We start from the raw sequence: 26,753 nt of genomic DNA on the forward strand, positions 1-26,753 counted from the left end.
GGCCCTGAGATGGGTCTTTATGAGTAGAAACGTTCCAGGTGGTGAAAGGGAATAGCAAATAGTCTGCAATGGAGAGAAGAGCACATGGAAAATCTCAACATTGCAGTCAGTGCGGCGTGTTTAGAGAACAGCAAGGTTCCTGGGCTGTGGCTACCAGTGCACCCATAAATTGAAAAGGCTTTTGAGGCTTTCTCCTCTAAGAATAAGAAAAGCTATCGAGCTAGGAAAATTGCCTATTGCTCCCCACCATTCCTGAGGAGAAGGGACCCCCCCAGAAGCAGAGTGAGGCGGCTCAGAAGAACCAAACAGAAGAGTTGATTCCTTGAGGAATGAGTACAAGGAGCCCAGGGAGTCAACACAGCCTCGAGACACAGGACACCAGCAGCCCCAGTAGTTCTCTGGGGCTTGGTGGTAACAGCAGTGGGACCCACTTGAAGACCACGGTGTATGATCTTCAAAGAAATGATATTTTAAACTACAGCTTTTAAGGAATGGGTGGCAGCTATTTGTTCCTCTACATCCCAGTGTTAATTGATAGATGACCAACATTACTGTTTATCAGGAAAGGCCTCGGGAATGTCCGTGGTTCTCCCGTTTTGGCTGTTGTTGAGTTTTCCCCATCCTCTGTGCTGGAATCAGCGATTCACACCACTTGTGTAGCTCCAGCATGTATGGCCAGGCTTGATTCGTGCCAGCTCTTGACGTTGCATCTTATTCTTCAAGGAACCACTGGAGGTTTGGTTTTGAGAAACTATGTGGAACAATTCTCATTGGCACTGTCTAGCTATAAATGAGGCCCTGGAGGACAGTATCGAGCAGTGAACTGTGTGTTGCTCATGAGATGTGGCTGGGAGGGTTAAGGGGAACTGCCCGGGCCCAAGCAAAGCAGAAGCCCAGGGTGTCTGGGAGATCAGGGTGACCACGCCAGGCAGAGAACTTGCTGACCCCTTCTCCATGTCATAGGAAACACATTTCAGAAGACTTTGGGGAAAAATGTTTAAGTTTGGAGTTGGGGGATAGATGCTATTACCCAGATGATTCCTGAATCCACAAATCAAAAATAAATGAGTAAATCTTCAAATTACTTGGGGAACTGATTATGCTAATCTGTTAACACCATTTTACTAGAGGGTAGAAAGTACTTCAACTGCTATTCAAGAGAATTTTGTAAACCTGCAGCTCCCAACCCCCCGGGCGTGGACCAGTACCAGTCCCCTGTTAGGAACTGGGCCGCACAGCGGGAGGTGAGCAGCAGGTGAGCCAGCGAAGCTTCATCTGTATTTACGGCTGTTCCCCTGTCACTGGCATCACCGCATAAGCTCCTCCTCCTGCAGGTCAGCTCCTAGATTCTCACAGGAGCACAGACCCTACTGTAAACTGTGCCTGGAGGGATCTAGGTTGTGGCTCCTTATGAGAATCTGATGCCTGGTGATCTGGGGCGGAGCTGAGGCGGTGACGCTAGCGCTGGGGAGCAGCTGCAAATACAGATTGTCGTTAGCAGAGAGGTCTGACTGCCCAATAAATGTCATGCGCTTGAATCCTCCTGAACCCTTCCCCTGCTGGTCCATGGAAAAATTGTCTTCCATGAAACCAGTCCCCTGGTGCCAAAAAGGTTGGGGACCGCTGCTGTAAACAGTAAAAGCCATTAGCGCTGTATGTGAAGACAGTTCAGGATGTGGTATCATGGATGGATAGGCCTTCATATCCAAAAAGCACAGAAAACATATTGCTGGAAAGAACAAAAGCATGTGCAGTTAACTCAAAAGAGGAACATTCCTTACAAAATTTACTGTGCTGTGCAGACGGACCCTGCCGTTGAGAAGAATCTGTTCAGTATTCTAGTAGCTTTCAGATATTTTCTCTGGCACTGAACCCTTAAACTCTTGTTTATTTGTTTCGTTTATTAGTGACAACTCCCTCCGTGGTTTGCGTACACTGTGTTCAATTTACCTCCTGTGAATTGGCAGCATCATTTCTTCTTGATTCCCTGGAGGTCACTGGTGGTAGCTTAAACTTTCATTTGTCATAGGTGAAAAAAAATGCAGAAGATTGTGTGAATGTTGAGTAGCTGGAGGAAACAAATGAGCAAAATTATAAAGGTATGGTAAATATTTATATAAAGATCCAGCATTTTAGAGCTGTCTGAATAGGCCAAGGATTCTATAGTGTGGAATATTTCATGGGCCCTTCAAGGATGAAGGAAATTTGTTTTTAAACACGGAGTGTTTTAAAGACACCCCAGAGGTCCAGGCTTTTTGCAACACATGTTTCACAGCCCCTCCAGATCTGAACTTTTCCCCACAACGTTTGTCTTCCAAAAACGATTTCAGCATTGTGGAAAGAGAACACTGAATATTTTAGAGCTGTAAGTCTTGGGGGAAATATCCTGTCTTTAAGGTTAGATAAATAAGTTTAAACTATTTCTGACATTTTATAGCTGTTTCAACAGAGCAAACATTTGTTGTTTTGAAAGACGGTGAGGAGCCGTGGTATGAAGAGGCCTGTCTGAACTTCCTGTGGCCTCTTTAGTTCTCTGGAAATGCTCACACGTTAGCAACGCCTCTGGGTGCCGAGTCCCGGCGTCAACGTCTTCCCTCAGCACCGGAGACCTTTGTCTCTGCTTGTACGTTTAAAATATTGCCATATTTTGTTTTCTGAAATTCCTTGTATCTGTAGAATCATTGTCTGCATAAATTCAATCACACCCTTGCCATCCTGAGATCTAGGTAAAGTGTAATTGTCTCTGACTCCTGTGAGTTCCAGAGTTTGGACGCTCCAGAGCTCCCCAGAGTTGGCTTCTGACAGTCCCGGGGGCTTGTGCTGGCCTGTGCCCTCTTGCCTCCCGCCCCTGCATTCAGCTATGTGGTCTCCCCTCTGCCCACCGTCACCCAGGAAGCAGAGTGCAGCCCCTACCTGCTTTCCACTCATAGCAAGGCATCCGTTAATACCAAACATTCAGCAAACTTAGTAAACAAGGCTGGCAGTTTGGGGATTGTGGCAAAGGCACCCAATTACCCAGCTCCCCCTGCTCCCTGTCCTCCACTGCGCACCCCCAGCCTCTTGGGTTGCCATAGGAACTCCAAATTCTTCTCTCCCATGGTACAGCTCTTGCTACAGTGCATGTGTCCAGACCCTCCAAGATGCTCTAAAGCACAAGGAGTCACCCTCTTTAGAAGACAGCTGGGGCTATACAGAGTCCAACAACTTCGCTGACCTTTGGTTTGTTCTGCTGGGTTTACTTTAACAAGATCCCCGTGTACAAGGCGCTGCTCTGGGACTCCTCAGCTGAATCTTGCTGGTTTTCACCTGAGGCTTTGTGCTGAGTCGGAGGCCCCTGGAGTGCATCATCTTAGGTCGCTGGAGAAGGAGGAGGCTCCCGAGAGGAGGCCCACTCTCCCTGGCTCTACTGGGAGCTGAAAGGTGGGGGCGCTGGTGTTTATCGTTCCAGCAAAGCTGCGACCCCCACACCGAGCACAGTGCCAGCTCACAGTGGGCACTTGCAAATACTTGCGGGGTTGATGAATTCTTGATGACTTAAAGGCACGGGGAGTCTGAGCAGCATTTACGCTACCCCTGCGCCTAGTGACATAAGCAAAGGCGTGAGGACTTAAAGCAACCAGGACACAGCAAGAACATCAGAACAGCTCACGCCCAAAATGGACTCATTGAAAACCCCTTTGGGGGAGTTTTAGTTTTGGGTCTGTTTTTTTTTTTTTTTCCCATTCTGCCGGGCAATGAGTTCTGCAAGATGAGCACCAGCCTTCCAGACTACCGGGGTCACCTGCAGTCCTCACCAGCTCAGCTCTGCGTTTCACAACTGCTGAGGCGGGGAGTGTCTGCAGAAGCCCCGGTGTCGGAGCCATTTCCCCTGCAGAATTCCCTGAGGCTCACACTTCTGGTTAGCTGAGCTGCAGAGGGGTTTGGGAGTCTGTCCTGAGCTCAGGGGAAGCCAGCAGAGCCAGCCACGTGGGCTGCAGTGGCCAAAGCATAGTCAAATTTCTCATTTCTATCAATTATGAATGGAAGCAACAAATGAAGGTAGCAGCATCTTTGACTTTGCACCAGTAGAACTCACAGTTATTTTCATATCGTATTACAAATATGAACAGATACCTCAAAATATCTTTAATGCCACCACTACTGCAAAATTATGGTAATTATTGGACCCAATGCTAGATTTTGAATTTCATGCATTAGCAATGACATACATATGTTATTAGATCACACATTTGGTTTATTAAAACAAGAAAATCAATTGAAAAACTATTCACAATAATAAAGTTCTGCAAGATACAAGGTATAAGATAAATATGCAAATGTTTATATCTTTCCCAAGTGTTAGCAATAAAAAACCACAAAATTTATTTTCAGGCCAGGCGCGGTGGCTCGTGCCTGTAATCCTAGCACTCTGGGAGGCTGAGGCAGGAAGATCACTTGAGGTCAGGAGTTTGAGACCAGCCTGAGCAAGAGCGAGACCCTGTCTCTACTAAAACTAGAAAAATCAGCCGGGCATCATGGCACACGCCTGTCCCAGCTACTCGGGAGGCTGAGGCAGGAGGATCGCTTGAGCCCAGGAGTTTGAGGTTGCTGTGAGCTATGATGACGCCACGGCACTCTAGCCCAGGGCGACAGAGTGAGACTCTATCTCAAAAAAACAAAAAATTTATTTTTAAAACAAAAAAACCATAAGACACTGAAGAGTAAATTTATTAAGAAATGTATAAAGTCTACCTACATGTGGTCAAGAGAGATTTTGGATCAAACTGCATTGGGGTAAATCTCAGCCCCAATGTTCTCAATAGCTGTGACTTAGGAAAGCTTAACCTATCTGTATGTATATATTTGTAAAAGCAAAGACTAAAAATATGTATGCATATGCATTAGCATCCCTCTGGCTATTTAGGGCCAGCCTAGTTATTGTAACAAAATTTAAACTAAATCCCTCACTGTATTAGTTTTCAATTGCTGCTTTAACAAATTACCACAAATTTAGAGGGTTAAAATAGCGTCCATTTATTATCTCACAGTTGTGTAGATTGTGGCTCAGCTGAGTGTCCTACTTAGAGGATCAAAGGCTGAGATCAAGGTGTGGGCAAGCCTGCAGGCCTCTTTGGAGGGCCTGGGGATAAATCTGCTTCCAAGTTATTGGCTGAACTGAGCCCCTGTCATTGTAGGACTGAAGCTCTCATCTCCTTGACAGCTGTCAGCTGGAGACCACCTGCACCCCCTGGCTCATGGCCCCTTTTGCCTTCAAAATTAGCAGTGCTGTGTCATGTCCCTCTCACATGTTGAGTCTCTCTGAGCTCATCTCTCCTACGTTCTCTTTCTCCACCCCTCTCTTACCCTTTCTCCCGCCCTCCTCTTCTGATTTTAAGGACTCACACTGGGCCCACCCAGACGGCCTCCCCATTTATGGGTGAGCTGATTAGTAACCTTAATGGCATCTGCAGATTTCCCTTCACACCAGTGCCTAGATTAACATTTGGTTGCGTAACCAGAGGACAAGCATAACCTTGGAAAGACGTCTTTAGAACTCTGCCTACCACTCTCAGATCCTACAGAGCCACAGAATTAAGGACAAAAGGCCCCAAGGACAAACATCTTGGACTCAGATTTTAAAAACCTTAAAGATTATGTATGAACATAATGGAGTTCCTTTTCTTGGTTCGGATTTCTTTGGCAGATGAGACAGTTGAAACCTAAATTCCTTGTTCAAGGCTGCAGAACTAATAAATAAAGAGACTTGGTGTAGTGGACAGAAAACCTTGACCTGAAGTCGAGTCTTACCAGTGTCCTCAGCTGTGAGACCGAGCGAGCAGTGCCTGCCTCCCAGGGAACAGGGACGACTGTGAGGACTAAAGCATCACCGTGTTCACGGTACACACACGCTGCCTACTGTAAGGTGTGTCGTACGTGATGGGATAATAGCGGTGACGTCTTTGTTTCGTCAGAAAGTCACGCAATGTCTTCCACATTCTCTCTACCCAGAACCCTGCAGGAGGAGAAAGATCCTCAAAACCAGTCACCCGGAGCAATCTCAGGCGTCGTCTGAGGCCACCTCAGAACCAAATTAGAGTTCTCTGAGTCTCAAATTCCACAGCCCGGCAAGATGCTGGGGCTTCCCAAGATGTGGGTGAAGAGATTCTTTCCCTTCCTTGTGCCCCCTGTGTCCAGGCTCCTGCAACATTGCTGACAGTCTCCGCACCTCCCTGCATCCATCCAGACTTGAAACTCAACATTTCCTTCGTTCCCTAAAATTATCCTTTTTTTAAAAAAACTTTTATATCACCTTCACTGGTTTAATGAAATCATCCTCTTTTACAAAAACATTAATGAAGAAAATTTGTTTCCCTGAAGATTGTATATTCCTGCTAAAGGAGGAATGTTTCATTGCATATATGCAGCGAACAACTTGGAGATCTATATCAGATATTTTAATTTTCTGAAGACTTCTTTGTAACAGCCCACCCCTGGGAATTTCTCTCTCTGATTCTGCCTCCACATCCCCCAGCTTCACCAGCTCCTCCCTTCCAGCCTTTCTCCCACGAGCTCACCCAACTTCAGAATGCCCTCCCTTCCCCATACCGAGCAGTCCCACTGTCCTTGGCTCCGGTTCCTCAACGTGTGCACGTGAGCCAGTCAGCTGCTCCGCAGACCAAAGCCCTTCGCTTTAACAGGATACCCTACCTGCCGGAGAGGAGCTGTGGAAATAGAATGTTTCCTATTGCATGCGATTCAACCGTTTGCTGACTTGGGGTCAAAACACTAAATGGTATTTGTCCCATGGTTCTGTGGCCCTGTTATTAAAGGAATTGCCTGTGTCATATTTTTTTTGTTCTGAAGGTGTCCCTCAGCCTAATGTAACTTGGTTGAAGAGAGGAGGATCTCTGAGTGACAGTGTTTCCTTGCTTCTCAATGGATCCCTGTTGTTGCAGAACATTTCCCTTGAAAATGAAGGAACCTACATCTGCACAGCCACCAATGCTCTTGGAAAGGCAATGGCAACATCTGTTCTCCACTTGCTGGGTGAGTGTAAAATTCTTACTGTTCCTTACGTGCTTCCTATATATAATATATATAAAGTAGGGCGCAGTTTTGCTGATTCAGAGTGAAGGAGCGAACAGGATGGACATTAGATGGTTCTAGCTATTGCTACTACTGCCTACTTAAAAGCAAGCACCAAATCCTAACACCCTGTCTTGCCAGTTCTTCTCTTCGAAGCTGTGATGTTTTTGATGCTACTCCTCTGCTTAAGAACTTCTACTGGGGTATGAGCTCTTCTGCCCGGAACCAGACCCTTTGTGGTCTTCCTCTGTGTCGGCTCTATTTCTTACTCCTCTTGTGAGCCAGCACTGAGCTTTGTTCTAGCCAGGATAGTTCCCTGCCCCATGATCCGTGCACATGTCATGCTGCTTCCTCTTTGGTCTCCCAGGAAGGACTGTCCATCACTGTTTTTCCCACTTTGCCCAAATCCCTATGTCTTATAGAACTGGCTGAATTCCTACCTCCCGTGCGAATCCGTCTCAGATTTTGTTTGAACTCTCCTGTCTCTGGTCTCACTACTTGGTACTTGATTAAGTCCTCACACACATTGCTCTCAAATTGCTTCCTTTTTTATTTCTGTTTCCTCAATGAAATTGTAGGTCCCTCGAAGGCAGGGACTGTGTCTGACATTTCTTTTGCAGTCCTGAGGACATAATACAGTATGAGGCACACAGTAGGAACCCCATGAATACCGATCTATCAAGTCTTAAAATACTTTTCAGCTGGATCAGGTTTGCAATTTGGAGAAGGTCCCGGCACAGGATAATCAGCTGACTTCTCTCTACTGGGGTTAATATCTGGCATTCATCAAGCTCTGACCATTAAAATGAGCTTCAAGTTGCTGGGGTTTTAGGACTCATTCAGTAACACCCCTATTTCCCACCAGAGTTTGGAATCAGTCGAGAGTTAATCATAGATGGACATCAGAAATCATTTATTATTCCCCTCTGTAGCCCCAGCGTCTAACACAGGTGTAAGTGTGTAAATGGGTGTTTCACAAATGAATGAAGTTGAATCATTGGAGAACTACTGTGAGATTATAGCCTCTCTGGCTGAACCAACAGGAGAGGGTGCGAAAGAGCTTCCTCCATGGCTTTGCTTGTCAGCAGTTAGAGGGGCCCAGAGAAACAGCGATGGGGGTGCCCACACAGGGAGTTGGAACAGTTGTCATGCACAAAGTGCTTTGATGTTCATTAATTCTTGTGATACTTACAACACTGTGCTGTGGGCAGCAATTTTTAATCCCTTGTATTTATGAGGAACCCTGAGGCTCACAGAGAGTTGGGACTAGTGCTCACATACGTGGTCTGCTCCTCATACAACCCTCCCAGTCTCTCGGGGCTGACCAGACAGGCAGGGACGTACTGCCACGTGGCGCTTCCCAAGAGCCCCAGTGGTCTCAGATCTTGGAATGGGGGAGTTCTGATAGATGGGCCAGGCTAACCCGCCGGATTCTTACGTGACTCCCCTGCTCTCTGAAAAGTCCATCCCACTCCTTGCTTCTGCCTGTCTCCATCCGCGAATCCACGTGATCGTCTCGCTCCTACTGCACATCTCTTCTTTCAGGAGTCCCCCCGAGCCTAGCTGCATGACCATGGTAACTTGACGGAGGGATGGAGTCACAGCATTCCTGATTTGACTGAGCATTCCTCCTCCGCCCTCGGCTCTTACGCTCAAGCTTCACAACCCTCCCAGAGTCCTGCACTCCTCAGCACGTGAGGTCCCCTGGGGAGCACTCTCCTGCCCCCAAGGCTCCTCTGTCCAACCAGTCTGCCTCCTCCAGTCCCTTTTGGAATTCTGGTGAATACATGTTTTTCATCTTTTGAGCTAGGCTATAAATGCTGGGATATGAAGAGGTGCCACATGTCAGCACAGGGAGTAACTCTAACTAAACTGTGACACCCCCAACACATCCCTCCCAGACCCATGCACGCCTGAGCATCTAGGACGCAGCGTTATTAGGAAGGGCTTATCCCCTGGTAGCTGTCTTTAAGAACACCCACGCTGGAACAAGAATTAGATCATTTCTAACTGGTAAAAAGTCTTACTTTTTTTTTTCTCCTCAGAACAAAGATGGCCAGAGAGTAAAGCTGTATTTCTCAAGGGACATAAAAAGCGTGTTCTCAAGGCATCCAGCACTGGGACCAATAGCAGTGACCCCACAGGAGAAGCCCTGCCTCGAGGTCTGGGATTTTGACTTTTCGAGATTTGCTGTTGTGAGCATGTGTAAGGAAAAGGATTTAGCTAGAGACCCTACGTGTTTTTCACTTGGCAGCATGTGAAATCATTCCTAGGCATTCGGCCAGCTTTTTTCTTGTTCCTCAGTCTTTGGTAGTTCAACTTATTCCTTCCATACTGAAGGAATTTTGTAGAAAAATCCTGAGGCAGCCCGTAGAGTTCATTTCCCAAATGTGGGTCATTATTTGTGATAATGTAGATATTGATTTTCCAGTTTCAAAACTATTGCCGACTTGGTAGATATTAATAGACGGAGAGTTTGCTAAGAGCACTGAGTTGATTCTTTCATTGTTCTCTTTTCACAAAATCTTTTTTCCATACATAGCAACTTTGTGATGTATTGGTGCTTCATCAAGAGAACCTACTCTAGGTATTACAAGCTTGCAAAACTCTTCAGAAGGCCAAGGCAGCAATGTAGAGTTATGAAAACCAGAAATGCTAGAATCATAGGAAATCATTACTGATGCTTTCAGCTCCCTGTAACTCAAAAGTGAGTAAATCATAGGATGACACTAAGAAACTACCAATAAACCTGATGTTTTACTCTGTTACACAGAATAATAATGGCTACATCGGTGCCACCTTTTACATCTTGAGTGGTGCCTCTTGTTTGCAGAACATAACTCCACAGGTGGGCACTCTAGAGAATGAAGTTTCTAGGCTTCTCCCGCCGGGATACAAGGGAAAGCACAGAAGGAAACAGTGTTGAACTGCCAATCAGTAACCCATCACATGTCATTTATAACATAATTATCTCAGGTTATTTGTCTGATATGTTTTTCTCCTCTTTTGGACATACTACTACTGTTATCCCATGCATAATTACCCATTCATTGGACAGCCCAGGGCTTAACTATTCTCAGGGCTGGGGATGCAGAGGCGACCTACTCCTAGAGAAGCTCACAGTCTGGGGGGAGGCGGTCATGGGGACAGATATTTTGAAGCAGTGTGACACATGCCATAATAGAAAGATGACTAAAGTAGAATGGTCACACCAAGGAAGAGGCCCTCCTCCCTCTGGAGAAGTCAACTAAATTTTCATGGAGGTCATGATGTTTGTTCTGAGGAGAGGAAGGGTATCCCAGTCAGAAAAAAGCAGATGTGCAAAGGCACAGACCAGTCGCATGTGGCATGGAGCATGAAGATCAAAAGAACTCCTCCCGCAAATCAATTAATGGAAAAAACTGCATATATGTGAGGCTGGAACTACTGGAGAAGGCAGAGCCTTTGGAATAGTCAAACTCCTGACTTATTGGAAGTACCTACATTGTCCTGCTGCCTCCTACACGCGCACATACACACACATGTGCACAGACATATGCTTACACACTGTGGAATATGCCAACCCTAAGCTAAGTGGATCCTTAGCTCAGCATTTCGAAGAGGCTCATTTATTAATTTGACAAATATTGGTTGAATTGCTAATGTTTAACATGCCCTGTCCTAGTGTCGAACAGGAGAGTGTTTATGGGCTCCACATTCTGACATTCCAATAGGTGAGATGGACAAAAAATAAGTGAACATCTAAATGTATAGGACATTTCTCTGTGGTAAGTGCCATGAAATGCATGGTGATCAGAGGGAGCCAGTCCTATGGCCTCCTTGGGATGGGCTTTCTGAGGAGGTGATGTTTGATCCCAGATCTCAAGGATGAGATGGAACCGTTCATGCAGAAAGATGAGGAAGGAGCATTTCTGGCAAAGGGAATCGTGAGTGCAAAGACTGTAAAATGGAAATAAGCTTAATGCTGTCGAGGAACACAAGTGAGATTCATGTGATTAGGGGACAGTGGGGGAGGGAGGAGGGGCTTGAGATGAGGTTGGAGAGTTGCCGGGGGAGCAAATCATTCAGGGCTCTGAGGACGAAGGTAAAGACTCAAGAGTTTATTCCTAAAACATGGGAGGCCATTGAGGAGTCTCATATGGGAGTGATATGATACGATCTACTTTTCAAATGCATGTGTCAGAAAACACTAACCATACAACAAAAAGGTTATTAAACTGGACTTCATCAAAATTTTAAAGATCTGTTCATTAAAGACACCATTAAGAATATGAATAGATGAGCTGTTGATTGGGGAAAATACTGGCAGAACATGTTTGGTGAACAGCTTAGTCTACAATATGTAAAGAACTCGTACAAATTAACAGAAAACATACACACACACACACACATAGACACAAACAGTGGGCAAAAAACTTGAACAGACACTTCACAAAAGAAGATATACAGATGGCATCAAGGAAGTGGAAATTAAAACCTCAATGAGACACAATTGCACGCCCAGTAGAGTAGTTATTAATAAAAACAAAAAGACTGACGGTGCCAAATTTTGGCAAGAATGTGAAGCAGCTAGGACTCTCATGAATTGCTTAGTGTGTAAAATGGTGAAACCACTTTGGAAAACGGTTTGGCATTTTCTAATATAAAGTTCAGCATATACCTACCCTTAACCTAGCAATTCCACTCACAGGTATTTACCTGGGAAAAAATAAAAACTTGTTGACAAAACGCTTTATACAAGAATGTTCAGCCGTATTCATAGTGGCCCTCAGTGGGAGAATGGCTAAAAACTATGGTATAGGCACACAAGGGAACGTCATTCAGCAATAGAAGAGATGACTGCGGATATGAACTGTGATACGGGTAAATCTCAGAAACATTATGCCGAGCAAAAGAAGCCAAGTGAAAAAGAGCACATCCTGCGTGAAGTCTGAGAACAGGTACAACCGATGTTACTGATGGAGTGAATGAGTGCTTGCCTGGGAGGGGGCAGGCGGGGTGTGATGACAATGTTACGTACCTGGCTTCGGATCATGGTCACAAAGTAATTGCGAAAACTCGTGAAACTCCACACCTTAGATGTGAGCATTTTATTGTATATGAATTATACCTCAATAAAAACACACATTTTTAAAGAAATGTACACGTGTCCTGCCTCAAACTGTCAAGGGGTGTTTGTGAAATTTGGCATAACGGAGATGGACCTTGGGCAGGTTACTTAGCTTCATTCAGTTTCCACCTCTGCAAATAAAAATATCTACTTCACAGGATGACCATAAAGATTAAATGAAAAACTGATTATACAGTGTCTCACCCAGTACTTTTGTCACCTGGGAGGTTCTCAATAAACGTAGCTATTTTAAAAACTTATTTTTAAGTAAACTGTAACCCTGAAGGTCCTTAGTTGGATATAACTAAGGCTGTACGCAAAATACAACGTAAAATGTGTTTTATGTTTCTGCTTTTCAAATGTTGCCATGTGCAATTTAAGACAAAAATTCAAAAGTCAGAAGGAAAAACTGGAAAACAATAAGTTAAAGAGGTGGCTCTGCGGTGTGAGGGAGCCTGTGGACACAGCTGGCGGCCATCAATTACTTGTGATTATTACAGGGAAATCTGGCGCCTTCTGCGATCGTACACAAATCCGTCATCGTCACATCCTACCTCATCTCTTACCGAGTGTCAGCGGGGAAAAGAAAGGCTGCTTGGAACGGACACTAAAACAGAAAAGCCGGGATTACTGGAGGTGGTCAGCTTCCACTTTTCTAAAGGCAACTCCCATTTTTACCTTTCCAGATGTCTCCATGACAAATCATTTATGCAGTTTCAGGACCAATCTGAAGTTTCGATTAAGTATTAATGGAAAAATAAGAATGGAACTCGAAGGTGTCTTTAACCTTACTGCTTGATCCCTGGTTCCCGTTTCTCCTGCTAAATCATCTTTCATTTCTCCACCTGATCTGCTTTTGAGAAATCAAACCCGTCAGAGCACCCCCTGGAGAGGCCCTCCTCTCCTGTCCTGTCTGCTCTGCCTGGAGAATGCCGGCGAGGCAGCCCCTGCTCCAGTGCCTCCTCCCTCTCTCTAGGATTTTTCTGGCAGATCAGCTGGCCTGCAATAGCCCCTCTCCCAGGCTGTGGTCCAAGGATCCCATTCTGGCTACCACTCCTGCCATTTATTACAATAACTTAGTTGAGGGAAAATAAGATTTCAAGGACCCCCTTGCACATGCGATGGCTTTCTCTCTGTGTGCTGCTGAACGACCCAGAGAGGCGGCTCACCAGAAAACAGGTCATGGTGGTCTCTGGCCATGTCCTCTCCAGCCCGTCATCATTTCTCATTTGGGGCTGTCATGACATTTCATTTTCTTTCTACAGAGCCTTTTTGGGAGCCTGGTAACTGGTCACATTGTTCTGCCACCTGTGGCCACTTGGGAGCCCGAGTTCAGAGACCCCAGTGTGTGATGGCCAACGGGCAGGAAGTGAGTGAGACCCTCTGCGATCACCTCCAGAAGCCACTGGCTGGGTTTCAGCCCTGTAACATCCGGGACTGCCCTGCAAGGTACGCAAGTCACTCTTCTTGTCTCACCAACACCAAGTGTTTGCTTATTTTAAACGGCACAGTAATTTGGACATAATAACTCAATAGCCAAGATTTGTTTAGCGCTTACTGTGTACCAGACATCCTGCTCAGTGCTTTACATGGATCACTTTACAATCGCCTACAAGGCAGATGTTGTTAATTTCCCGTTTTACCGTGGGGAACCCCCCAGGCCATATAGCTACAAGGGCCAGAATTCAGATTGGGACAGTCTGATTGCGAAGCCCCTGCTCTGAATCACCCCCAGGTCTGCTTCCTGCACTCACGGTGCTATCGGTCCCTTGAGATCTTGGCGAGGCTGGTCTCACAGGTTGACTTAGAAGACGGTGCAGTGGGGCAGGATCACCAGAGGCACTAGTTAAAAACACACAGTTCCCCAGACTCGGCCCGGGAGGTAAAACCATTAATAACTTTTCTAAGTAACAGATGATACAAACCTGTAATTTTAAGATGTCCAAAATAAAACAAATGATCTCCACCAAACCTAATCCCTCCCCAATATTCCAGATTCAATGACCACATCCTAGACTCCCTTCTTCTCTCGCTTCCATCCATGCTTGTCAAAGTCTGCTGTTCCAAGCCATCACTGTCTCTCACTCTGACTGCTCCAGGAGCCTCCTGATTCCTGTCTCCCTCCCTAGAGTACTTTGTCCACTCTCTAAGAATAATGATCTTTTAAAACAAATTCGTCATGGTGGTCCTCTGCTTAACACCCATCAATGACTTCTCATTGCTTAGGACAAAGGCTAAACTCCCTAGTGTTGGGGCTGTGTCTGTCTTGTACGTCTCTTTATCCCCAGTGTTTTAAGAGAGTGCTAAGCACATAGTAGGTGACCAGTAAATATTTACTTACTGACTAAAATGAGTAAAGGAGTTGAAGTCCCTTCATTTGGAGGCCTTGGGCGATCTTGCTGTCTCAGGGCTTATCTCCCTCACCCTGCTTATCTGATCTGAGCACAGACTATAGCAGATAATAGACCAAATGGCACCAAAATCCACATTAAAAAATTAAAACGGGGCATTTATGGAGTGCAAACCTATGAGGCAGATAGTATTATCAACCTCATTTCACTGATGAGAAAGTGGAGGAATGCTTAATATTGTACAGCTCACTGCCCTGTGCAGATGCCCACACTAGATCCAACTACCTGTGCCTTGGGGGAGAGTGGTGGGCGGGGTCACACTGTAAAACAAGACATTCGCCTTGAGGCATGTTTTTAGAAGGACTATCAATATTGCGGGCAGCCAGTGACATGTCTTCCAGTACCCAATGTCATTCTTAAAAGGAAGATCTCATGCTAAGGACTAAATTGCGGAAAGCAGCAGGCATATGCGATAATAACTAGGGGTAACAAAATACAAGGAAGTGGCTTTATGTCAATTCTTGATTTTCACAAAATGAAGAGAATCCACGTTGGGGAATTTACCAGCGGACTTGTGTCTTAAGTACTCACAAGCCTTTGCACACCCCTAGAACAAGCAGAGTCATTCACTTTCATACCTAGGAGAGACCACAGAGATCCTCTGATCCTAGATTGCTCCACGTCAAGGGTCCTTAACATGCCTGTGTCATGGTCCCCTCCAGTAGTCTGGAGAAGCCTATGGATACCTTCTCAGAACAAGATTTTTAAATATATAAAATAAAATATGTTTGGTTACTAAAGAAACCAATCATATTGAAGTACTTTAAAATGTGTTACACAATAATAGATTTGCTTCTCAATTAACACACCCAATAACAAGGTATAATTGTACTTTAATTCTGAAATGGTAATGGATATAAATACTTTCGGATACCTGCCACAATTATAATGTGACGTGTAAAACATACCTGTGATTTCTATTGGTAACAAAATCACAGGTATTACTAATACCACTATAGTGTGTGGCTCTATGTTTTTACAATGAAGGAAACACTAAATTGCAGTTAGTTCTTAGTGACAATGAAGAAGTAATTCTTTTATCATCCAAGTACAAGGTCCCCCTTGGATAATGGTGGACCTCAGGTTAGTATCCCAGCAGCAGCTCAAACATCTTCAGTGACAAAGCACGCAACACCTCAAAGGTATCCAGCTCCAAATTCAGCCTCCTACAATCATTAAAGCGTGAACTGTAGGGTCCAATAAATCTATAAGCCAATCCCAGCTCTGTTGGCAGGTTTGTCATGTGACCATAGCCAAGTTATTTAATTCACTGGATATCAGTTTCTTCCCTACAAGAACGTATATACTATGAGAATTACATAAGATAACATGTAAGTATCTTGCAGAGCAAGCAGCACGTAGATGCTTGATAAATATTTTCTTCCCTTTGGTGTCAATGAATTTGAGATCTGCCTTTTTGAAATTTCTACCTAATTTTGCCCCGGGTTTATCCTCTAGGGCCACTAAGTAATGACTCTTGATAAACTGCAGACGGCTCTACGCCACTCCCATATTGTTCATCCCTAGATGGTGACTCTGTTGCTCCCCTGGGTAAAAACAATCTGAGAATAAGGCTGGGAGTTATGCTTTTGCTCATGTCCGTAACGACCTGTGACAGCTCGAAACAGCCGTGGTGTTAGCATCTTTTTCTTTTGACAAGACTTCCTGTAAGGTCTGGCATTCCAGTCCTTACTAAGATCCTGTAGTTTTTGTTCCTAGGTGGTTCACAGGTCTGTGGTCAGAGTGCTCTGTGTCTTGTGGTGAAGGATTCCACAGTCGGCAAGTGACATGCAAGAGGACAAAAGCCAATGGGACTGTGCAGGTGGCGTCTCCAAAAGCATGTGCCCCGAGAGACAGGCCTCTGGGAAGAAAACCATGTTCCATTCATCCATGTGTGCAACGGGAACCAGGGAGCCAGGTAAAGCTAATAGATCCATTCTGCAGACAGCACTATCTATAATCATTGCCTTGTTTCTAATAAACTTTTCTTTTGGTCGGGGCAGGGGGCGGAGTTTTGGAAATCGTAGTGTCTCTGTCTTCCAGTACAAAAGTGAACCAAGTTTGGGTCCTTTGAATATAGTGGGGCAATAATAGAAGCTCTAAGGTAGAGCAGTTTAGGGCAGTAGGAATAGGAAGAACCTTCTGGAAAAGGAGGACAAGAACATTGGTGATATCCACACAGAAGTCTCAGAACCTGTATCCCAAATGCTACCTTTAATAACATCATAATAGAAATACTTAGGAAAAAATTATTTTTAGTGTATAGGAAGCCATAAAGAAAAATATAACACATTATTGAAACACATAAAGCAAAAGTTGAATAAAAGACCTATTATATTCCTGAATGGAAAATCTCAGTACTATAAAAATGTTCATTCCCTTAAATGAATTCATGCATGTAATACAATTCCAATTAAAATCATAGTAGAGCTTTTTTGTGGAATTCAAGATCATTCTGACATTCATGTGGGAAACAATGTGATAATAAGGACAAGAAATTTTTAGAAAAACAAATTCTTGGAGGTGTAGAGAGACTTTCCTCATCCTATGTCAAAGCATGACACAAAACTTGTGAGCAAAATAGTGCAGCATTAGTGTAGGAATAGACACAGGTTAGGAGTATAATTAGTGCACAGAAACAGACCCATGTTAAGTGGGTTTAAAGTTCAAAGGCAGTTAATCAGAAGAGAAAAAAGGCTTTAAAAAATAGAGGATATTGCCAAACATGATGATACATGCCTGTAGTCCCAGCTACTCGGGAGGCTGAGGTGGGAGGATTGCTTGAGCCGGAGTTCAAGACCAGCCTGGGAAACATAGCAAGACCCTGTCTCGAAAAATAATAATAAAGGGTATAAAACTACAAAAATTTTTTTAAAGAAATTAAAGAAGATCTAAATAAATGGAAAGATATAAGACATTATTACTAATAACACAATACTTCCCAAATTTGTCTACAGATTGAATGCAATCCCTATCAAAATTTCATGTGGTTTCTTGGTAGAAGTTGACAAGCTGATCCTAAAATTCACATGAAAATGGAAGGGACTCAGAATAACCCAAACAATCTTGAAAAAGAACAAAGTTGGAAGGCTCAGACTACCCGATTTCCAAACTTACTAAAAAGCTACCAGTAATCAAGACAGTGTGGTGCTGGCTTAGGGCAGATATATACATCAGTGAAATAGAAGAATTGAGTCTAGAAATAAACCCATATATCTATGTCAGTTGATTTTGTATAAGGCTGACAAGAACATTCAATGGGGAAAGAGTAGTCTTTTTAACAAATGGTGTAGGACAACTGGATATTCACATACAAAAAAATGAAATCGGATTCACTACTTTATACCACAAAAAATTAACTTAAAATGGGATCAAAGACCTAAATTTAGGAGCTAACACTATAAAACTGTTGGAAGAAAACATAGGCATTAATATTCATGGTTTAGATTAGGAAATAATTTCTTACATATAACACCAAAAGCATAAGTAAGAATCACCATAATAGATAAATTAGACTAAATCAAAATTAAAAACTTGTGCTACAAAGGACACCATCAAGAGGGAAACAGACAACCCATGGAATGGGAGAAAATACTTAAAAATTATACACTGAAAAGGAACTTATACCTAAAATATATAAAGAACACTTACAACTCAATAATAAAATCACGAACAACCCAATTAAAATATCAGTAAAGGATATGAATAGACAATCCTTGGTTAAAGTTACACAAATGGCCAAGAGGCACGTGCAAAGATGCTTGCCATTAGTCATTAGGGAAACGCAAATCAAAACCACAATGAGATACCACTGTACAACCACTAGGATGGCATTAGTCCGGAAAAGAGATAGTAACACATGCTAGTGAGGATGTGGAGAAATTGGAATCTTCCTACGCTGCTGGTGGAAATGTGTGAATAAAATGGTGCAGCCGTTTTGGAAAACAGTCTGACAGTTCCTCAAATTGTTAGACATAGAGCTACTGTAGGACCTAGGTCTGTATTCAAGAGAAATGAACATATATGTCCACACAATAATTGGTACGAATTTGTATGAATGTTCATAGCAGAATTATTCATAATAACCAAAAAGTGGAAACAACACAAATAATAATAACCCCTAATAACCAAAAAGAGGAAGCAACTGACGAGGAGATAAACCGTGGCATGTTTGCACTGTGGGATGTTGTTTGGCCACTTAGAGGAACGCAGTACTGGTACACACTCCAACATCACTAAACCTTGACGATGCTGTGGTAAGTGAAGGATGACGGACACAAAGGACCACATATGGGGTGACACCATTTATCCACGGTGTCCAGGATGGGTGAATCTGCAGAGACAAAAGTAGATTAGTGGTTGCCTTGGCCTGTTGGGAGAGGTGACAGGAGGAATTAGGAGTGACTGCTAAAGGTAGGGGGTTTCTTTCGGGCATGATGATAATGCTCTAAAATTGATTGTGGTAAAGATCATGCAACTCAAAACACCATTAAACTGTACATTAAATAGTGAATTGTATGGTTTGTGAATTATGACTCAATAAAGCTTCTTACTAATAAAAGAAAAATAAGTAAAATCAGAGCCCAAACTCAGAGTATACATCAAAATAAATTATGACTCGATTAAAGAGCTAAATATATAAGTTATTAAACACAAATAGAACTATCATGATGGGAAAGACTTTTTCAAGTATAAAATAAATTATAAGGAAATCAATAGACATTATTATGACTAGTAAAAATTTAAGGACTGCATGTCAAAAATTTTTATTTTTTTCCCTGTCATTAAACTTACCTTAGCATACAAGCCTTCATTTTTGCTCACAACAGAAATACCCAAATTTGGCAGTTACTTATGGTTTTAAGCGCAGTCATTTCCGGACTTAAGCCCAGTCGCTTCAAGATTTTCCCAGTCCTTTCCCCAGAGGTGGTCTAAGTTTCAGGGGTGGAAAGGAAGGGAGGGGAAGCTTAGGCATCTTGCTGCTCTGAAGGAGGGGTGTCTGGTCCACAGAGCTGCACTCTGATCCCGTAACAGGTGGTCCCCTTGTAACTGGTCTTCGGCTATCCTGCTTCGGTACGTGATCTTAGGATGCACAGCATGCGTGAGCTCACAGGTTTACACTGTGTTGTGCTTTTGTTCCAGTGTCCTGGACGTTGCATGGGTCATGCTGTGAGGACGCAGCAGCGTCATGCAGCTTGTGGACACCACAACAGCTCTGACTCCAACTGTGATGACGGAAAGAGGTACCGGCCCCGCCCTAGGGCAGCACACCTCTCTCCCGCCCCAGTCCTGACTATAACTGCCTGAAAATGGAACTGTTTCTGGTGTCTGTCACCTCTCATAATTGACAGTTTCCTGTTAAATTATGAAATTAGCTGGGCATGGGGGAGCACACCTGTATTCCCAGCTACACGGGAGGCTGAGGAGGATCACCTGAGCCCAGGAGTTTGAGGTTTCTGTGAGCTATGATCAGGCCACTGCACTCTAGCCCGGCAAGACAGAGGGACCCTGTCTCAAAAAAAAAAAAAGAAGAAAGAAAAAGATTATGATTTCCTTAGTGCCATCCTCAATAGTATATATTCTACTGAATTATCAGTTAATATGTACTATTTAAAATTACAAATTATTTGGTTGTTAAGTAAAGAAAAACCACCCTGAAAGGAAAAAAGGGTAGCAGTGAAAATAGATATTTCTTCCTCTATATACAAAGTTGGTCAAGCCCAGTAATATTTCATTTGGCTTTACAGATTAAATCTTCCTAATGTTTTCAATGCTTTATTCCTCTGATTAGAAACTATTTTGATTAAGATACTGGCACAGTGTTTTAGCAGATAATAAAATAAACTTTTATATTTTTGTGGGGCTTAAATAAGAGTAGAGTTTCCTTTTCTCTTTTTTTTGAACTTTTAAAATTTATCAACTTTTTATTTTTTCAATGTTTTGACTCTTTTGTAATAACACTTAGCTTAAAACACAAATACCTGTAGAGCTGTACAAAAATATTTTTATATCCTTATTCTATTAGTTTTTTTCTAATTTTACAATTATTTAGTTTTTACTTTTTATACTTTTTTGTTAAAAACTGAGACATAAACACACACGTTAGCCTAGGCCTACACAGAGTCAGGCCCATCAATGTCACTGTTTAGCTCTATAATCTCGTCCCAGTGGGGGGTCTTCAGGGACAGTAACATGCAAGGAACTGTCATCTCCTCTGATAACAGTGTCTTCTCAAATACCTCCTGAAGGACCTGTCTGAGGCTGTTTTCCAGTTAACTTTTTTTTAAATAGGTAGAATGAGTGCCCTCTAAAATAATGATAAAAAGTATAGTATAGGCCGGGCGCGGTGGCTCATTGTCTGTAATCCTAGCACTCTGGGAGGCCGAGGCGGGCGGATCGTTTGAGCTCAGGGGTTCAGAACCAGCCCGAGCAAGAGCGAGACCCTGTCTCTACTAAAAATAGAAAGAAATTAATCAAACAACTAAAAATATATACAAAAAATTAGCCGGGCATGGTGGCGCATGCCTGTAGTCCCAGCTACTCAGGAGGCTGAGGCAGAAGGATCGCTTGAGCCCAGGAGTGTGAGGTTCCTATGAGCTAGGATAACGCCACGGCACTCACTCTAGCCCGGGCAACAGAGCGAGACTCTGTCTCAAAAAAAAAAAAAAAAGTATAGTACATACATAAGCCAGTAACATAGTCATATATTATCAAGTATTATGCACCGTACATGATTGTATGTGCTATTCTTTTATCTCACTGGCAGCACAGTAGGTTTGTTTACACCAGCATCACCACAAACACGTGAGCATGTATTGCCCTGTCATCTTCCCATGGCTATGGCATCACTAGGTGATAGGAGTTTTTCAGTTCCACTATAATCTTCTGGGACCACCATCATCTGTGCAGTTTGGCATTGACTGAATGACATTGTGTGGCCCATGACTGTACCTGGCATCTATACCCTTTCCCCATCTCACTGCCATGGCAGTCAAAGCCACCAACATCTCTCACCTGGATGACTACAGTGGCATCCTAAATGGTGTCCCTTCCTCTACTCTTTTTTTTATTATTATTATTATTTCAGCATAGTATGGAAGTACAAATGTTTTGGTTACATATGTTGCCTTTGCCCCACCCGAGTCAGAGCTTCAAGCATGTCCATCCCCCTGACGGTGCAAAACGCACCCATTAGGTGTGAATATACCCATCCCCTCCTCCTGTCCCCACCTACCCAAAACTCAATGAATGTTATTATTATATGTGCACATAAGTGTTGATCAGTTAATACCAATTTGATGGTGAGTACATGTGGTGCTTGTTTTTCCATTCTTGTGATACTTCACTTAGTAGAATGGGCTCAAGTTCTATCCAGGATAATACAAGAGGTGCTAGATCACCACTGTTTTTTGTGGCTGAGTAGAACTCCGTGGTATACATATACCACATTCTATTAATCCACTCATGTGCTGATGAGCACTTGGGTTGTTTCCACATCTTTGCAATTATGAATTGTGCTGCTATCAACATTCGAGTGCAGATTTCCTTTTTGTAGACTGTCTTTTTTTCCTTTGGGTAGATGCCCAGTAATGGGATTGCTGGATCAAATGATAGTTCTAGTTTTAACTCTTTGAGGTATCTCCATATTACTTTCCATAGAGGTTGTACTAGTTTGAATCCCACCAGCAGTATATGAGTGTTCCATCTCTCCACAACCATGCCAGCATTTGTTGTTTTGGGGCTTTTTGATACAAACCATTCTCACTGGAGTTAAGTGCTATCTCTTTGTGGTTTTGATGTGCATTTCCCTGATGATTAGAGATGTTGAGCATTTTTTCATATATTTGTTGGCCATTAGTCTGTCTTCTTTTGAAAAGTTTCTGTTCATGTCCTTTGCCCAGTTTTTAATGGAGTTGTTTGATTTTTTTCCTTCTTCATTTTCCTGAGTTCTATGTTGATTCTAGTTATCAGTCCTTTATTGGATGTGTAGCATGTGAATATTTTCTCCCATTCTGTAGGTTGTCTGTTTGCTCTCATGATGATTTCCTTGGGTGTGCAAAAGCTTTTTAATTTGATCAGGTTCCATTTATTTATTTTTGTTGTTGCTGTGATTGCCTTTGGGGTCTTCTTCATAAATTCTTTCCCTAGGCTGATGTCTATAAGAGTTTTTCCAACATTTTCTTCTAGAATTCTTATACTTTTGTGCCTTAGGTTTAAGTCTGTTATCCCTTGTGAGTTGATTTTTGTGAGAGGTGAGAGGTGCGGTTTCAGTCTTCTACATGGGGCTGTCCAATTTTCCCAGCACCATTTATTGAATAAGGATTCTTTTCCCCAGTGTATGTTTTTGTCTGCTTTGTCAAAGATCAGATGGCTATATGAGGATGGTTTTATATGTGGGTTCTCAGTTCTGTTCCATTGGTCTCTGTCTCTGTTCTTCTGCCAGTCCCATGCTGTTTTAGTTACCATAGCTTTGTAGTATAGCTCAAAGTCTGGCAAATTGATGCCTCACAGTTTGTTCTTTTTGCTTAAGATTGCTTTTGCTATCCAGGGTCTTCTCTGGTTCCATAAGAAGCATAAATTATTTTTTCCAGATCTGCGAAAAATGATGTTGGTATTTTAATAGGGATTACATTGACTCTGTAGATCACTTTGGGTAGTATAGACATTTTAACAATGTTGATCTGCTGACACACGAGCATGGTATGGTTTTCCACCTATTTACATCCTCTGCTACTTCCTTCCTCAGCGTTTTGTATTTCTCCCTGCAGAGGTCTTTCACCTCCTTAGTTAAATATATTCCTAGGTATTTTACTTTCTTTGTTGCTATTGTGAAGGATATTGAGTCTTTGATTTGGTTCTCAGTTTGACTGTTGTTGGCATATAGGAATGCTACTGATCTGTGTACATTGATTTTGTAACCTGAGACTTTGCTGAATTCATTTATCAATTCCAGGAGTCTCATGGCAGAATCTTTGGGGTTTTCTAGGTATAGGACCATGATGTCAGCAAAGAGCAATAGTTTGACATCTTCTGCCCCCATTCGGATGCCCTTGATTTCCTTCTGTTTTCTGATTGCTCTGGCTAGGACTTCTAGCACTATGTTAAATGTAAGTGGTGATAGAGGGCAACCTTGTCTGTTTCTAATTCTAAGTGGGAATGCTTTCAGTATTTCCCTGTTGATTATGATGTTGGCTGTGGGTTTGTCATATATGGCTTTTATCATTTTTAGGTAAGTCCCTTCTATGCCTGTTTTGTTAAACATTCTTATCATAAAAGAGTGCTGAATTTTGTCGAATGCATTTTCTACATCTATTAAGAGAATCATATGGTCTTTGTTTTTACGTCTATTTATGTGGTGAATTACATTTATAGATTTGCATTGAACCATCCCTGCATCTCTGGGATGAAGCCCACTTGGTTGCTTTTCTCTTATATAAAAGTCTGAGCTGATAGATGGTTTAGGGCTAGAAAAACTTTGTTCATGAGGTCATCCAGAGATCCAAACACCTTCCATCTGGCAGCTCTGCCATCCCAGAGAGTAGCACCCCCACCAGCAGAAAGTGGGGAGAAAGCCTGGAAGGTACACTAGTCAGGGGCTTTGGAATTCTATCACTCTCTTATTGTATGATCTTGGACTAGGTGGTCCAATGTGCAAAATGGGGTATTATTATCAATGTGAACTTACAGTTGGAAAGTTTTAATTATTTGGCTTAGTGTGAAGTGCCCAAACAGCCTCGGTCATGGAAGGTGCTTAATTGCTAGCTATTTCTTCCTTCTCCACATACTAGTCTTGCTGGAGAAAATGGAATGACCTTGACAATTGGCTCAGTTACCATTTTGAGCCTTCAGTAAGGTTTGGCAATGTAGAGTCAATTGCATCTCTTATTCCCTACAACACGATTTCAAGCCAGAACTATTCTCCTCAAATGGAAAATATTTGGAACAGCTGCTCTCATTCTCAACAGACAACCTAGTTTCCTATTTTGCTGAGGAGATAGAGACCACACACAGATTGGTATGCATATCATCCCAGATGTTTTACTTTGCACTCACAAAAATGTATTTACAACACAAATACATACATATCTGTGTATCAAACTTTTTTAATGTATTATACTTATTTTTATTTAAATTGCTTTTTATGCTTAAGAATATATAATATTATAGACTCACAACATAAATAGAAGCAAAAACAAAGATCATATGATCATCTCAACAGATGTAGAAAAAGCATTTGGTAAAATGCAGCACCCTTTTATGATAAAAACCCTCCACAAACTAGGCATAGAAGGAATATATCTCAAAATTATAAAAGCCGTATATGCCAAACCCACAGCCAACATCATACTGAATGGGGGAACATTGAAAGCATTCTGCCTAAGAACTGGAACAAGACGAAAGTGCCCACTGTCACTACTTCTATTCAACGTAGTATTGGAAGTCCTAGCCAGAGCAATCAGGCAAGAGAAAGAAATACAGGGTATCCAAATCAGAAAAGAGGTCAAACTATCCCTGTTTGCTAACAATATATGATCTTGTATCTATAAAACCCTAAGGATTCCACCAAAAGACTCATAGAATTGATAAATAAATTAAGCAAAGTCTCAGCTTGTGGTATCAATGTACACAAATCAGTAGTATTTCTATATACCAATAACAGTGAAGCTGAGAGTCAAATCAAGGACTCAATACCATTCACAATAGCTACAAAGAAAATAAAATACCTAGGAATGTACTTAACTGAAGAGGTGGAAGATCTCTACAAGGACAACTATCAAACACTGATGAAAGAAATCAAATCATAGATGACACAAATGGAAAAACATCCCTTGCTCATGGATTGGTAGAATCAGCATCATTAAAATGTTCATGCTGCCCAAAGTGATTTACAAATTCAACTCAATCCACATCAAAATACCACCATTATATTTCACAGATCTAGAAAAAATAATCCTAAGCTTCATTTGGAACAATAACTACAACAAAAAAGCCCAAATAGCCAAAGCAATCTTAAGCAAAAAGAACAAATCTAGGGGCATCAAATTATCTGACTTCAAATTATACTACAAGGCTATAGTAACCAAAACAGCATAATACTGGTATGAAAGTAGAGACATAGACTAATGGAACAGAATAGAGAACACAGAAATAAAATCATATAGCTATAACCAACTGATCTTTGATAAAGCAGACAACAACATACACTGGGAAAATGAAGCTCTATCCAATAAATGGTGCTGGGAAAACTGGATAGCCACCTGCAGAAGAATGAAACAGGACCCCTATCTCTCACCATTTACAAAAATTAGTTCAAGATGGATAAAAGACTTAAACGTAAGGTATGAAACCATAAAAATTCTAGAAGAAAACATAGGAAAAACTCTTCTAGATATTGGCCTAGGCAAAGAATTTATGACTAAGACCCCAAAGGCAAATACAGCAAAAACATAAATAAATGGGACTTAATTAAATGACAAACTTCTGCACAGGAAAGGTAATAATCAACAGAGTGAATAGACAACCTGCAGAATAGGATAAATATTCACAAACTATACATCTGACAAGGGACTAATATCCAGAATCTATAAAGAACTCAAACAAATCAGCAAGAAAAAAATAAATAAAAACATGGGCAAAAGACATGAACAGAAGTTTTTCAAAAAAAGATAGACAAGTGGCAAAAAAAATATGAAAAAATGCTCAACATAACTAATTATCAGGGAAATGCAAATTAAACTACAATGAGAATGCAAATTAAACTACCCCTATCAGAATGGCCATTATTAAAAAGTCAAAAAACAACAGATGCTGGCATGGATGCAGAGAGAAAGGACCACTTATATGCTGTTGGTGGGACTGCTAATTATTACATCCTCTAAGGAAAACAGTATGGAGATTCCTCAAGGAAATAAATGTAGACCTACCATTCGATTCAGCAATCCCACTGCTGGATAGCTACCCAAAAGAAAAGAAGTGATTTTATAAAAAAGATGCCTGCACCTGAATGTTTATCACAGCCCAATTCCCAATTGCAAGGATGTAGAATCAGCTTAACTACTCATTAATACATGAGTGGATAAAGAAAATATGGTATATATATACACCACGGAGTACTACTCAGCCATAAAATGGAATGAAATAATGTCATTTGCAGCAACTTGGATGGA

General features: G+C 42.3%; 1 protein-coding gene across 1 annotated transcript in view; it reads left to right on the forward strand.

Moving 5' to 3' along the window:
* ADAMTSL3 (ADAMTS-like 3) overlaps positions 1-26,753 on the forward strand; it is a 291,707-nt gene that overhangs the window by 259,164 nt on the left and 5,790 nt on the right. Inside the window, exons 24-28 of the mRNA XM_012656530.1 lie at positions 6,844-7,026; positions 9,111-9,227; positions 13,441-13,624; positions 16,306-16,504; positions 19,729-19,829. Coding sequence (XP_012511984.1) covers positions 6,844-7,026; positions 9,111-9,227; positions 13,441-13,624; positions 16,306-16,504; positions 19,729-19,829 — 784 coding nt within the window. The remainder of the gene's footprint in view (positions 1-6,843; positions 7,027-9,110; positions 9,228-13,440; positions 13,625-16,305; positions 16,505-19,728; positions 19,830-26,753) is intronic.

This window comes from Propithecus coquereli, unplaced genomic scaffold, assembly GCF_000956105.1.
Source record: "Propithecus coquereli isolate 6110/MARCELLA unplaced genomic scaffold, Pcoq_1.0 Scaffold507, whole genome shotgun sequence".
Taxonomy (NCBI): Eukaryota; Metazoa; Chordata; class Mammalia; order Primates; family Indriidae; genus Propithecus; species Propithecus coquereli.